The 14,775-nt window shown below is 44.6% G+C and overlaps 1 protein-coding gene across 1 annotated transcript in view; it reads right to left on the bottom strand.

Moving 5' to 3' along the window:
* LOC126191270 (cytochrome P450 6k1-like) overlaps positions 1 to 14,775 on the bottom strand; it is a 77,273-nt gene that overhangs the window by 30,481 nt on the left and 32,017 nt on the right. Inside the window, exons 3-4 of the mRNA XM_049932078.1 lie at positions 14,467 to 14,705; positions 1,229 to 1,491 (exon numbers count right to left, since the gene is read on the bottom strand). Of these exons, the coding sequence (XP_049788035.1) occupies positions 1,229 to 1,491; positions 14,467 to 14,705 (502 nt within the window). The remainder of the gene's footprint in view (positions 1 to 1,228; positions 1,492 to 14,466; positions 14,706 to 14,775) is intronic.

Raw genomic sequence — 14,775 nt, 5'->3', positions numbered from 1 at the left:
TTCTATGTATTCGCAGCACATTATACTTGTGTACATTGAGATTCAATTGCCATTCCCTGCACCATGCGTCAAATGGTTCAAATGGCTCTGAGCACTATGCGACTCAACTTCTGAGGTCATCAGTCGCCTAGAACTTAGAACTAATTAAACCTAACCAACCTAAGGACATCACACACAACCATGCCCGAGGCAGGATTCGAACCTGCGACCGTAGCGGTCACGCGGTTCCAGACTGAAGCGCCTTTAACCGCACGGCCACACCGGCCGGCCACCATGCGTCAATTCGTTGCAGATCCTCCTGCATTTCAGAACAATTTTCCATTGTTACAACCTCTCGATATGCTACAGCATCATCCGCAAAAAGCCTCAGTGAACTTCCAATGTTATCCACAAGGTCATTTATGTATATTGTAAGTAGCAACGGTCCTACGATACTCCACTGCGGCACACCTGAAATCACTCTTACTTCGAAAGACGTCTCTCCATTGAGAATGACATGCTGCGATCTGTTATCTAGAAACTCTTCAATCCAATCACGCAGTTGGTCTCATAGTCCATATGCGCTTACTTTGTTCATCGGTGAGGGCTCTCTGAAAGTTCCTAGGTTGGAGAAAACTTTAAAATCCAGGTATGGGGAAGAAAGCATGCGGAAGTTCCTGTTCAAGGATCTGAAAAGCAGAATCAGTAGCAAGACAGCGGCTCTGAGCCAAGTTAGTGAAACGCAAAATGTTTTCTGTAACATACATGCCCTATTGGGTTCTAATTGGTTCTAATGGCTCTGAGCACTATGCGACTTAACTTCTGAGGTCATCAGTCGCCTAGAACTTAGAACTAATTAAACCTAACGAACCTAAGGACATCACACACATCCATGCCCGAGGCAGGATTCGAACCTGCGACCGTAACGGTCGCTCGGCTCCAGACTGTAGCGCCTAGAACCGCACGGCCACTCCGGCCGGCCTACCCTATTAGGGTTCGACATTCCGTCGACGAAGAGGCTCGGATTATAGGAGGATTGGGAACTAATTCAGAGGTGTCATTCTCAAGGAAGCATTCCAGCATTTGCCGAAAGCGACGTGTGGAACTCCCAGAAAACCTAAATTTGGAAGACTGAGCGGACACTCTCTGCAGCGTGAATACAGCCTCTCACTCACTCTACCATGAGGATCTCCCATTCCCCTTATATCAAATGGATCTATTTATAGGAATTAAGTGTTGCAGGTCTCACCTTAGGTAGTTCATTAATGTTGGACTGAGGAAGATCAGAAGGAAACCGATGGCCGTACGCGGAGAAGGCTCAAAGATCTTGCGTCCCCACTGTCGGAACTCGTGGTCAGGGTTCCGCTGGCAGTTGCACTCTTGGCCGAAGGCGACGGAGGAGATGACGTCAGTGGTGAAGCGTGCTATCAGCTCCCTCACCTCCACCGACTCACCGTTGTCCACCATCTTCCCCACCACGTCCGCCATCTCGCGCCCGCAGTCCTGGATCGTCTGTCACAGAAATACGTACCACGTCACTACCAGCGTCCGTAGCAGAACAGCACGCTTCAGAGAACTAGCACAGCATAAGGTTATGAACATGTTTTCATTCAAAAAATGTATCTTCAGTGTGCTGCTCACGTAGTTGAAATGCAGGGTATCCAGAAAAGGACTCCCTCATTTCAAAATTAAATATCTCGAAAACAAAGATCGATAGAAGAATGCAGTAAACGGTATGTTTATTGTGAAAGCTGTAAGAAGTTTATACAGCAGTTTGAAATAATAGTTACAAAAGCTGCTAAACAGATGGCGCTGTACTCTGTACAGCTCATATCAGCATACATAAGTGAAATAATCGTATGAAAACAATCTTTGCAAAGAATCAGATCACAATGTTTTCAAAATGATCACCATTGGCACTACAGAGGTGGCGCAAACGAAGAATGAAATTCGCCATCGCATTTCGTAGTGTCTCAACCGAAATGGATTCACATGCCACATAGATCGCCGATTCAAGCTCGTCCAGCGTGGCGGGATGCTTCGGGTAGACCATGTCTTTCACTGTGCCCCACAAAAAAAAAAGACACAGGGAGCCAAATCCGGCGAATATGGAGGCCAATCCATGCCTGCACCAGTAAATTTGGGATATTCGAAAGCAATGACTCCATTCCCGAAGTATTCCTCAAGAAAGCGAAACACCTGTTCGGTCCGATGTGGTCGGGCTCCATCTTGCATAAACCATTCAGTACCTGGTCGATCCTCTAACGCTTGCTGTGTGGCGACAAATTGTCCCAAAATTGCAACGTAACGTGCACTAGTGACCGTTTCTCGAATGAAGAAAGGGCCAATAATGCCTCTGCTGCATACTGCAGCCCACACAGTAACTTTAGGCTTTTCGGAACCCCAAAATGGCCAGTTCTGCTTATTCACGTATCCATTCAGGTGGAAGTGTGCTTCATCTGTAAACCGGATGCAGCCAACATCAAATCCTTCACTATCAATCATTGTGAGCATCTGATTAGCAAAGGCAACCCTTTGTTGCACAGCTGGTACGGGTATGGCCTGGTGCGTTTGAATTTTGAATGGAAACATGTGTAGGCTCTTTCTCAGTATTTTCTGTGTGCTGGAACGCTTCAAACCAGTCTCAGATGCAATTCTACGGACGGATGACATTGGATTTTGCTGAATAATTCCAGAAAGTGTGGCGATATTTTCAGGCGTAACTGCGGTTTGCTTGCGGCCAACATGCCCCACTAGATCATCAGTTACGCTGCCTGTTCGTTGAAATTTTGCGAAGAGCGTACGAATGGTTTTCGCATCGGGTCCTTTTGGAACATTAAATCGTGCTTGAAAACTTCGCCTTGTTGCCGTAGGACTCTCTTCTAACCTGTGGTACTCTAGCAATAGAAAAACGCGTTGTTCAATGGAGTACATGGTTTTAATCTCTTCCTTCGGTACGCTAACCTCCTTTCACGTTTCAATAGTGGAACTGACCGCTCTGGGCTTCGGATCACTATTTACACCAGGCATTACGTATGGCGATTACAGCGCCATCTGTAAGCAGCTTTTGTAACTATTATTTCAAACTGCTGTATAAACTTCTTACAGCTTTCACAATAAACATACCGTTTACTGCATTCCTCTATCGATCTTTGTTTTCGAGATATTTAATTTTGAAATCATGGAGTCGTTTTCTGGACACCCTATGCATAACCAACACGGATCCAGAAAATATTGTTCTTGTGCAACACAGCTAGCTCTTTATTCCCATGAAGTAATGAGTGCTGTCGACGAAAGATCTCAGATCGATTCCATATTCCTAGATTTCCAGAAGGCTTTTGATACTGTTCCTCACAAGCGACTATTAATCAAATTGCCTGCATATGGAGTAACGTCTCAGTTGTGTGACTGGATTCGTGATTTCCTGTCAGAGAGGTCACAGTTCGTAGTGATGGATGGTAAATCATCGAATAGAACAGAAGTGATATCTGGCGTTCCACAAGGTAGTGTCTGCTATTCCTGATTTACATAAATGATGTAGGTGATAATCTGAGCAGCCCCCATGGATTGTTTGCAGATGATGCTGTAATTTACCGTCTAGTAAAATCATCAGACTGTCAATTCCAATTACAAAATGATCTAGAGAGAATTTCTGTATGGTGCGAAAAGTGGCAAATGGCACTAAACAAAGAAAAGTGCGAGGTCATTCACATGGGTACTAAAAGAAAATTTTGGGTATACGATAAATCGCACAAATCAATTCGAGCCGGCCGCTGTGGCCGAGCGGTTCTAGGCGCTTCAGTCCAGAACCGCGCTGCTGCTACTGTCGCAGGTTCGAATCCTGCCTCGGGAATGGATGTGTGTGATGTCCTTAGGTTAGTTAGGTTTAAGTAGTTGTAAGTCTAGGGGTCTGTTCACCTCAGGTGTTAAGTCCCATAGTGCTTAGAGCCATTTGAACCATTTGTCAATTCGACTAAATACCTAGGAATTACAATTACGGGCAACTTAAACTGGAAAGACCACGCAGATAATATTGTGGGGAAGGCGAAACAAAGACTGCGCTTTGTTGGCAGAACATTTAGAAGATGCGACAAACCTACTAAAGAAACAGCCTACATTACACTTGTTCGTCCTCTGCTGGAATACTGCTGCGCTGTGTGGAATACTTACCTGGTAGGTTTGATGGAGGACATCGAATAAGTGCAAAGAAGGGCAGCTCGTTTCGTGTTATCGCGCAATAGGGGTGAGAGTGTCACTGGTATGATACGCGAGTTGGGGTGGAAGTCACTGAAACAAAGGCGGTTTTCATTGCGGCGAGATCTATTTACGAAATTTCAATCACCAACTTTCTCTTCCGAATGCGAAAATATTTTGTTGACACCCACCTACGTAGGGAGAAATGATCATCATAATAAAATAAGAGAAATCAGAGCTCGAACGGAAAGCTTTAGGTGTTCCTTTTTCCCACGCGCGTTTCGAGAGTGGAATGGTAGAGAAGTAGTATGAAAATGATTCGATGAACCCTCTGCCAGGCACTTAAATGTGAATTACAGAGCAACCATGAAGATGTAGATGAGGATGTTTGGTGAATTTCTCTGGAAAAAAAAGCCGTTGCCATCGTTCGGACAGACTATGTTGTGCCGTTAACAGTGGCCGAAATGCTTAGCGTTCGCAGCAGGCAACATCGAGTCTCAACACGAGAAGCATACTAAGTATGACTGGGTTGTAATTCCCACCGCCCACCATTTCACACTTACCAACATTTAATGCACAGATCACATCATGGAGATATAACTGAGTTTGAAATGGTTCAGATGGCTCTGAGCACTATGGGACTTAATTACTGAGGTCATCAGTCCCCTAGAACTTAGAACTACCTAAACCTAACTAACCATTCCCGCGGTTCCGGATTGCAGCGCCTAGAACCGCAAGGTCACAGCGGTCGGCTAACTAAGTTTATTTTCCTTACTTAACTAACAGTTCTTGACATTAAAAACGCGCAAGATATTTATGTATTAGGTTAGTGACAATGTAAAAGTTGTTTGTATAAGCCGCCGGTGTGGCCGAGCTATTCTAGGCGCTTCAGTCTGGAACCGCGCCACCGCTACGGTCGCAGGTTCGAATCCTGCCTCGGGCATGGATGTATGTGATGTCCTTAGGTTAGTTAGGTTTAAGTAGTTCTAGTTCTAGGGGACTGATGACCTCAGATGTTAAGTCCCATAGTGCTCAGAGCCATTTGAACCATGTTTGTTGGTATAATATTTTATGAAGCGTCATTCATTTTTAATACTTAGTGTTTGATGTGTTTTTAGTCAGTGTTGGAGAGCGAACTATTACACAGCTCTTTTTAATTGGCGTAGGCCAACTGGATCACAGTTGTGAAAAATATTGTAATAATAAAGCTAGTTACTGGGATGGTGTGACCATGCTAAGGAGAAGACGATAGCTGGGGCCAGTGGGAAGCAAACTACATCTACAACTATACGATTACTCTGCAATTCACACTTATGTGCCTGGCGTAGTGTTCATCGAACCACCTCCACACTATCTATTTCTCTACCTTTGCACTCTCGAACAGTGCGCGGGATTAACGAACACCAAAATACATCCATGCAAGCTCTGATTTCTCACGTTTTATTACGGCGATCATTTGAACCATTTTTTGTTCTTGATTCAAATTCTGGAATATTTACTTTGTCGTGTTTGGTGAACTCCTCTTTAGTGGCACTGCTTTCGGTAATATTACTATTTGTATCGCGCAGTGAAGTTATTGATTATGGTTCGCTGCTGCTGTATAATATCTATGGATTTTTTTTGCAAGATAGGATTTTGTTGTGAAAACTAGTGAAAACATATCGCATTGAAGTGAGCGCAAAATTTCGAGCTTGTTTAAAACGTCACTAATTCTGGAGATTTTGCATTCTTTTAAATTTTTCATGATTTTTGTCGTTGCTTTTGCTATATTGCTCTGACCTGTTTTGTGTACGATTGAGAATAATTTTCTTCTCTTATTAACTCATGCGGTACAAATCTCTCAACTGTCGTCAATACTATTTCTCTGAATTCAACCCACACCTGATATACGCTTGTGTATTGTGTTTTGAACTGGGGGCCTAGGAACGACGGAGAGGCTTCGTCCCGCCCGTACCCCTCAGTGGTTCACAACCCCACAACAGGCGACCTCAGTTCACCCACCCAACCGCGGGCCCACACCGAACCCAGGGTTATTTGTGGTTTCGCCCCAGTGAACCCCCCCCCCCTCCCCCCGGAAACATCTCATACCAGACGAGTGTACATCAAATGTTTGTGTGGTAGAGTAATTATGGTGCTCGCGTACATGGAGACAGTGCTTGTGCAGCAATCGCCGACATAGTGTAACTGAGGTGGAATATGGGGAACAAGCCCGTATTCTCCGAGGCAGGTGGAAAACCGCCTAAAAACCATCCACAGGCTGGCCGGTATACCGGACCTTGACACCAATCTGCCGGGCGGATTCGTGCCGGGGATCGGCATGCCTTTCCGCTCGGGAAGCAGCGCGTTAGACCGCGCGGCTCGCCAGGCGGACGATATATGCTTACATAGCTAGTTTGGAAGGAGTGGAAATTGTTTCTTATGAAGGCGTCAAGCGAATTTATATCTGCGTTTTTAAACACACACACACACACATATATATATTGCTTATTTATTGCAGGTTTGTATGTTGCAGTCGCTACAACGACTTTGTGGTCCCTAGTAGAGTGCTGCAACGCTCCATGTTTGACCGGTCACAGCTCGCCTGTTGACGGTGGGACCGAGCCGCTCGTGTCCGGCCTCACACGACTCGACTCGGCCACCTACTGGCCCCATGTCTGTTGTCCGGATTTCGGACACGCGGATAACCGAGCACGACCGGTCACCGCTGACGTGTCACCTCCCCTCGCCCCGGCTCGCTGCACAAATCCAACAAATCCAACGCCTCTCTCTCTCTCTCTCTCTCTCTCTCTCTCTCTCTTTCTTTTAATACAAAAGTAACGTTTCCAAGAACGGGTACGTTACACAGCTAAATTCACAGAGCACTTTCTTTTATAATATTTACTCCCGTCTTCCTAACGTCCGGGAATTTTGTTGTAAATAAAACATTGATCAGAAGAGACCAATCTGTGTTAATGTAATGAGATGTAAGCGTCAAATAGTGCACCTGATTATGCGAATCAGTCCACATATCAACTAACGCAGCACATGTTTTATTAATAACTTCCGCAATAACAGAAGGCATTATACTGTTTCGTATTGCATCAGCTTTTTATTTGACATGTCTGCTTACAGTAGAGGGATATGGCATGACATCTGCCACGTTAACTTATCCATAATGCGCACCTAGATGTATTAATTCTTGGCCTAGTTCTCTGAAACCTTCACCGCAAACAGCATTAAAAGGTCTCATATCTTTAGCACACATTGCAACACACTTTGCTGTAATACTACACTCCTGGAAATGGAAAAAAGAACACATTGACACCGGTGTGTCAGACCCACCATACTTGCTCCGGACACTGCGAGAGGGCTGTACAAGCAATGATCACACGCACGGCACAGTGGACACACCAGGAACCGCGGTGTTGGCCGTCGAATGGCGCTAGCTGCGCAGCATTTGTGCACCGCCGCCGTCAGTGTCAGCCAGTTTGCCGTGGCATACGGAGCTCCATCGCAGTCTTTAACACTGGTAGCATGCCGCGACAGCGTGGACGTGAACCGTATGTGCAGTTGACGGACTTTGAGCGAGGGCATATAGTAGGCATGCGGGAGGCCGGGTGGACGTACCGCCGAATTGCTCAACACGTGGGGCGTGAGGTCTCCACAGTACATCGATGTTGTCGCCAGTGGTCGGCGGAAGGTGCACGTGCCCGTCGACCTGGGACGGACCGCAGCGACGCACGGATGCACGCCAAGACCGTAGGATCCTACGCAGTGCCGTAGGGGACCGCACCGCCACTTCCCAGCAAATTAGGGACACTGTTGCTCCTGGGGTATCGGCGAGGACCATTCGCAACCGTCTCCATGAAGCTGGGCTACGGTCCCGCACACCGTTAGGTCGTCTTCCGCTCACGCCCCAACATCGTGCAGCCCGCCTCCAGTGGTGTCGCGACAGGCGGGAATGGAGGGACGAATGGAGACGTGTCGTCTTCAGCGATGAGAGTCGCTTCTGCCTTGGTGCCAATGATGGTCGTATGCGTGTTTGGCGCCGTGCAGGTGAGCGCCACAATCAGGACTGCATACGACCGAGGCACACAGGGCCAACACCCGGCATCATGGTGTGGGGAGCGATCTCCTACACTGGCCGTACACCACTGGTGATCGTCGAGGGGACACTGAATAGTGCACGGTACATCCAAACCGTCATCGAACCCATCGTTCTACCATTCCTAGACCGGCAAGGGAACTTGCTGTTCCAACAGGACAATGCACGTCCGCATGTATCCCGTGCCACCCAACGTGCTCTAGAAGGTGTAAGTCAACTACCCTGGCCAGCAAGATCTCCGGATCTGTCCCCCATTGAGCATGTTTGGGACTGGATGAAGCGTCGTCTCACGCGGTCTGCACGTCCAGCACGAACGCTGGTCCAACTGAGGCGCCAGGTGGAAATGGCATGGCAAGCCGTTCCACAGGACTACATCCAGCATCTCTACGATCGTCTCCATGGGAGAATAGCAGCCTGCATTGCTGCGAAAGGTGGATATACACTGTACTAGTGCCGACATTGTGCATGCTCTGTTGCCTGTGTCTATGTGCCTGTGGTTCTGTCAGTGTGATCATGTGATGTACCTGACCCCAGGAATGTGTCAATAAAGTTTTCCCTTCCTGGGACAATGAATTCACGGTGTTCTTATTTCAATTTCCAGGAGTGTATTTTTTATTACTGCCGGTATTCCTGAAGGAGCTGTATCTTTGTGAGGTTTCTTGCAGCTGTGTTTCTTTAAAAGAGTGGTTCCCGATTGGAAACACAATAATGTGGAGCAGTTTATGCACGATACGTACCCAGTGGACGCACTTTTTTCGTCTACAACCACCAAAAATATGCTCCGTACTTGGCTTTTTAGACCTTCCCGTCTCTTCAATGTGTAAACATTGATTTCAATCTTACGTCTTACTGCACTGGTTTACTCGCACTGCATGATTGCAGAGAGAGAGAGAGACACACACCACAAATGAGAAGCCCATACTGGCTGCAGTCTCACACGGATAATGACACGTGTAATGTGTTTGAAGTTGCGTGCTACGTATTCGGTCACGGCTTCTATGCTCGGTCACTAGAACTAGTGCGGGCAGCCTATCCAATTAGGGTGTGCTCGCCCCACCTCGTATTTTGTGCTCGCTTACTCGGTCATGCAGGACTGTAGTCCCTAGCCCCTAAGTCCATAGTGATGCTCCCTATTTGTTCAGGATGTACTATTGCGAAGAGGTCAGGTAAGTTATCGCAACCAAATTTACGAATCGAGTGGGCTTGTGAGCTAATTGCTCAAAATAATATTCCGACAAAGCATTTAGTACCGACCTCAAATATATGTTTTCGCCTACGCGTCGACGGCAGACTGTAGTTACCACCAACATATTTGAAATATGATTCAAGTTTTTTTTAACCGTGGATCAACAGATTCGCCTGAGTTAGGGGTCAGTAAAAGAAACCATTATTAATTTATCCTGACAGTCAAGTATAACCTCCACTCATACTAACCCACAGGAACTATCCGCTTCAGTTCCTCTATAAAATAAAACACTACTAACAGCAACAAGCACGCCACCATCAACTGTGTATTTAATCTATCCTTTCTAAACACAGTTAGGTCCTTTGTAAAAATATCGCCTGGACTTATCTCCGGCTTTAGACAGCTTTCAGAACCTTTACCGATTTGATCTTCATTGCTTGCTATTACTGCTTGGACCTCTGATCCTTTCCTACCACAGCTATGACACTGGTCAAGTATAATACCGACGGTTCCGAGGTGTACTCACGTCCTCTGTATGCCCTAGGCCCTTGCAGACTGGAGACTTTTTGTAATAAGAGATGGTGGGGGCTAGGCAATGTAGGCTGCCTGTACTGATGGCAGGCGAGAGTAGCCAGTGGGACAGACTCCAGCGTGTTGGCGACTTTGTGTTTAGCGTCGAAAGGGTGAGGACCTCTGTCTCCAGGACACAAGTAGTCAAGTTTGTGATTGATTTTTTGACGGAAAATGGACATGTAGGCCTACTAGTCGATTTCTGGGACTTTCAATGAGCCCATCTTGGCTTAGAATTTGTTAGAAAATGTGAACGTAGGCGGGCTTTAAAGCTTTGTAGAGAAATGTGTTAATACACATTAGCAGTTTTTAAGTACTAACCGTCTTTTGTGAAGATATTTTGGGTCAGCAATAAATCTGGCTGCCAGTTAAAGTGTACTGAAATAACTAGTACCACTATAACAGTTGTATTTTTAAAGGATATATCAGTGAAACTCAAAGATATTCGTTGTGGCACTTAGCTTCTTTGTTGTAAAAAACACCAGCTACGTTTCTTTCATTAAATTGTAGTTAACAAATCTGCAAAGACATTATCAACTTGTAATCGTTTAAAAGTTGAAATTGTTTTGCAGCTGTGTGCGACTGGTCACTAGAGCCAGAATGCTACGTGTTTTACGTTCGTGAGTTACTTGTATCAAAACAGGATGGTAGCTCACAAAGTGTCTTGAGACTTATCTGGCCTTTAAAGAATACACAAGAAAGATGCACGCGATGTGGAAAAATATTAGCGCAAGGGAAACAAAACCTTTCAAATCAGAACCAAGGTAGAAGAGGAACAAAATAGGTAAACAGTTCAACTGAAGACGTAGTCGGTAAAGATCATAGTGATAGACTGAGTAGGACTGCATATACGAGGGTCACTCCAAAAGAAATGCACGCTGTTTTTTTTTTAAATCCATCTTTTATTTTACATGGTTGAAAGTTTTCAGTGTGTAGCTACATCCTTTAGGAACAATATTTTCATTTCTCCTCATAATTTCCATCTCTCTCAACTGCCTTACGCCATCATGGAACCAGCGCCTGTATACCCGCACGGTAAAATTCTGGACCAACCTGTTGGAGCCACTGTTTGGCAGCGTGCACAAGGGAGTCATCATTTTCAAACCTTGTTCCACCAAGAGAGTCTTTCAGTTTCCCAAAGAGATGATAGTCACATGGAGCCAGGTCAGGACTGTAAAGCGGGTGTTTCAGTGTTGTCCATTCGAGTCTTGTGATTGCTTCCATGGTTTTTTGACTGACATGTGGCCGTGCATTGTCGTGCAAGAGCAAAACGTCCTGATTTTGCCGATGTGATCGAATACGACTCAGTCGAGCTTGATGTTTCTTCAGTGTCGTCACATATGCATCAGAATTTATGGTGGTTCCACTTGGTATGATGTCCACAAGCAAGAGTCGTTCGGAATCGAAAAACACAGCAGCCGTAACTTTTCCAGCAGAAGGTGTGATTTTGAATTTTTTTTTCTTGGGTAAATTTCCATATGCCACTCGATTGATTGTCTCTTCGTGTCTGGTGAAAAATGATGGAGCCATGTTTCATCACCTGTCACAATTCTTCCAATAAATTCATCTCCACCATTCTCGTACTGTTCCAAACGTTCGCTGCATACTGTTTTTCTTGTTCCTTTGTGAGGCACTGTCAACATCCTGGAAACATCTCCAACGTCAAGTGTAGCAGCCATCTTGAAGACATGCTGTGATGGCCCCACTCACGGGAACAGGTTGAACTAAGTTTGAAAACAAGCGGGAAGGATGTATCTACACACTGTAAAACTTTCACACATGAAAAATGAAAACTCTATTTTTACAAAAATATTGTGCATTTCTTTTGGAGTGACCTTCATAGATGATACAGTTCCAAATAATGTAACGTCGAACTATGGACAGGGATTTTAAAAAGTTATCCAGCAATCGATTCAACACAAATTGTGAGCGCAATATATTTTCCAAGCTATAATCTTTTGAAAAAGAAAGGATCGAAACTTCCTCTAGCGGAAAACAGAACAAAAATCACAACCTTGGTCTCTAACATGTAATAAAACATTACGAACAGGGTCCGTTAAAAGTTTTATAAGGAAGGTATTTTCAATATCTTCCTATTTGCCATAATGGTGTAGCTCCACCGCTATGTACAATTTAATTTCTTTTATCTGTATCGAGTTCATTGCTCATAGACTGCTTCTCAGAACGCTGTTCCATCAGCTACCTTATAATTATGCTGTATTAAAACATATTCAGATGTTGCACAATGTATATCTGCAATTGTAGCATACCGTAAAGAGCGCTCTGTAATTGCGTTCGATGTAGGGTGTCAAAATATACCGCTATATGCTGCTCTACGGAACAAAAACCACATTATATAGTGTGATGCTAATAACGATTGCACCACATTTAATTTTGATTTCTGTAATAGCCCGTTATGATAGCAGTACTCGTATCCCCATATAACCCAGACCAACCGTTATTTTATAAAGAAGAACTGCATGCAAAAGTAAGTGGCACTGTCTATTTATAATAAAATATCTGCATACCGAATTGACCTAATGCCGAAACTAACATTATACTAATATTTTAACGAGCTACTATGTTATTAGGACGTATATTTTGGCGCACAGCTCTGCTCAGCAGACTGTGAGCTGGTGTCCTGGGTCGCATTTCACTCCTAACCTCACAGTGATTTGGACTGACCGTTAAGACTTTGATGACAGCACACGAGTAGAATGGGACATTTGTGTGAGACTTTGAACCTTCTGAGAGGACCTAGCTGTGAGCGGACAGTAGGCGAGTTTTTGACGTAATTCCGCACTGGAGAGGTTCCATTTATATTCCGTTTACACCTTTGAAGCGCATAACGTAAATGATGTGAAAATTACCGAACAATCAGTTTAATAAGCCACAGCTGCAAAATACTAACACGAATTCTTCACAGACGAATGGAAAAACTAGTAGAAGCCGACCTCGGGGAAGATCAGTTTGGATTCCGTAGAAATACTGGAACACGTGAGGCAATACTGACCTTACGACTTATCTTAGAAGAAAGATTAAGGAAAGGCAAACCTACGTTTCTAGCATTTGTAGACTTAGAGAAAGCTTTTGACAATGTTGACTGGAATACTCTCTTTCAAATTCTAAAGGTGGCAGGGGTAAAATACAGGGAGCGAAAGGCTATTTACAATTTGTACAGAAATCAGATGGCAGTTATAAGAGTCGAGGGACATGAAAGGGAAGCAGTGGTTGGGAAGGGAGTGAGACAGGGTTGTAGCCTCTCCCCGATGTTATTCAATCTGTATATTGAGCAAGCAGTAAAGGAAACAAAAGAAAAATTCGGAGTAGGTATTAAAATCCATGGAGAAGAAATAAAAACTTTGAGGTTCGCCGATGACATTGTAATTCTGTCAGAGACAGCAAAGGACTTGGAAGAGCAGTTGAACGGAATGGACAGTGTCTTGAAAGGAGGATATAAGATGAACATCAACAAAAGCAAAACGAGGATAATGGAATGTAGTCGAATTAAGTCGGGTGATGTTGAGGGAATTAGATTAGGAAATGAAACACTTAAAGTAGTACAGGAGTTTTGCTATTTGGGGAGGAAAATAACTGATGATGGTCGAAGTAGAGAGGATATAAAATGTAGACTGGCAATGGCAAGGAAAGCGTTTCTGAAGAAGAGAAATTTGTTAACATCGAGTATAGATTTAAGTATCAGGAAGTCATTTCTGAAAGTATTTGTATGGAGTGTAGCCATGTATGGAAGCGAAACATGGACGGTAAATAGTTTGGACAAGAAGAGAATAGAAGCTTTCGAAATGTGGTGCTACAGAAGAATGCTGAAGATTAGATGGGTAGATCACGTAACTAATGAGGAAGTATTGAATAGGATTGGGGAGAAGAGAAGTTTGTGGTACAACTTGACCAGAAGAAGGGATCGGTTGGTAGGACATGTTCTGAGGCATCAAGGGATCACCAATTTAGTATAGTAGGGGGAGACCAAGAGATGAATACACTAAGCAGATTCAGAAGGATGTAGGTTGCAGTAGGTACTGGGAGATGAAGAAGCTTGCACAGGATAGAGTAGCATGGAGAGCTGCATCAAACCAGTCTCAGGACTGAAGACCACAACAACAACAACAACAACAACAACAACAACAATGTAAATGAAGTTTCCAATGCCGATTGGAACACCAGTGTGGGCTAAAGCGAAACAGTTGTATACCAGCAAGAAAAGTAAGACGACTGAACGGTAAGGTTTTGAAAAGGCCATATCCTAAGGCAGCGATAATCGATCCAGAACCTATAGACTCCAAACAGTGCTCAAACAGGCTTTTATTGTCATCGACCGCTTTGCCAGCATTCTCTACATAAGGGAAAGTTTCGAAACTTGCAAGAACAGTTTTTGCAGAAAAGCTCTTTGATGTACGTCAGAAAACAACAGGTGACGAGTCGCGCATCGACTCACCTTGAACATGCCCTTCAGTTTGCCGGATGTGAACGTAGGGCTTAACTTGATCCTCAGCTGGCGCCACTTCTTTCCTCCCAACGCAAAGAGATGTTTGTTCAGAGGTTCTTCGTCATCGATGAAAAGTCCTCTGTCGTGGAACGTCCCGAAATCCTTGACAAGGATGTGGCGAATCAGCTCAGGGTCACGGACAAGCAGAAGTGGGCGACGGAATCCGTAAAACCCAACATACCTCTCTCCTGAAATAAAAACATAAAAACAGAATAATTAGTGCTACGACGTAAACTAACGGCACAGATCTAACAGACG

This window comes from Schistocerca cancellata, chromosome 6, assembly GCF_023864275.1.
Source record: "Schistocerca cancellata isolate TAMUIC-IGC-003103 chromosome 6, iqSchCanc2.1, whole genome shotgun sequence".
Taxonomy (NCBI): Eukaryota; Metazoa; Arthropoda; class Insecta; order Orthoptera; family Acrididae; genus Schistocerca; species Schistocerca cancellata.
The sequence above is the reverse complement of the archived record's forward strand: the minus strand, read 5'-3'. Positions and strand labels throughout refer to the sequence as shown.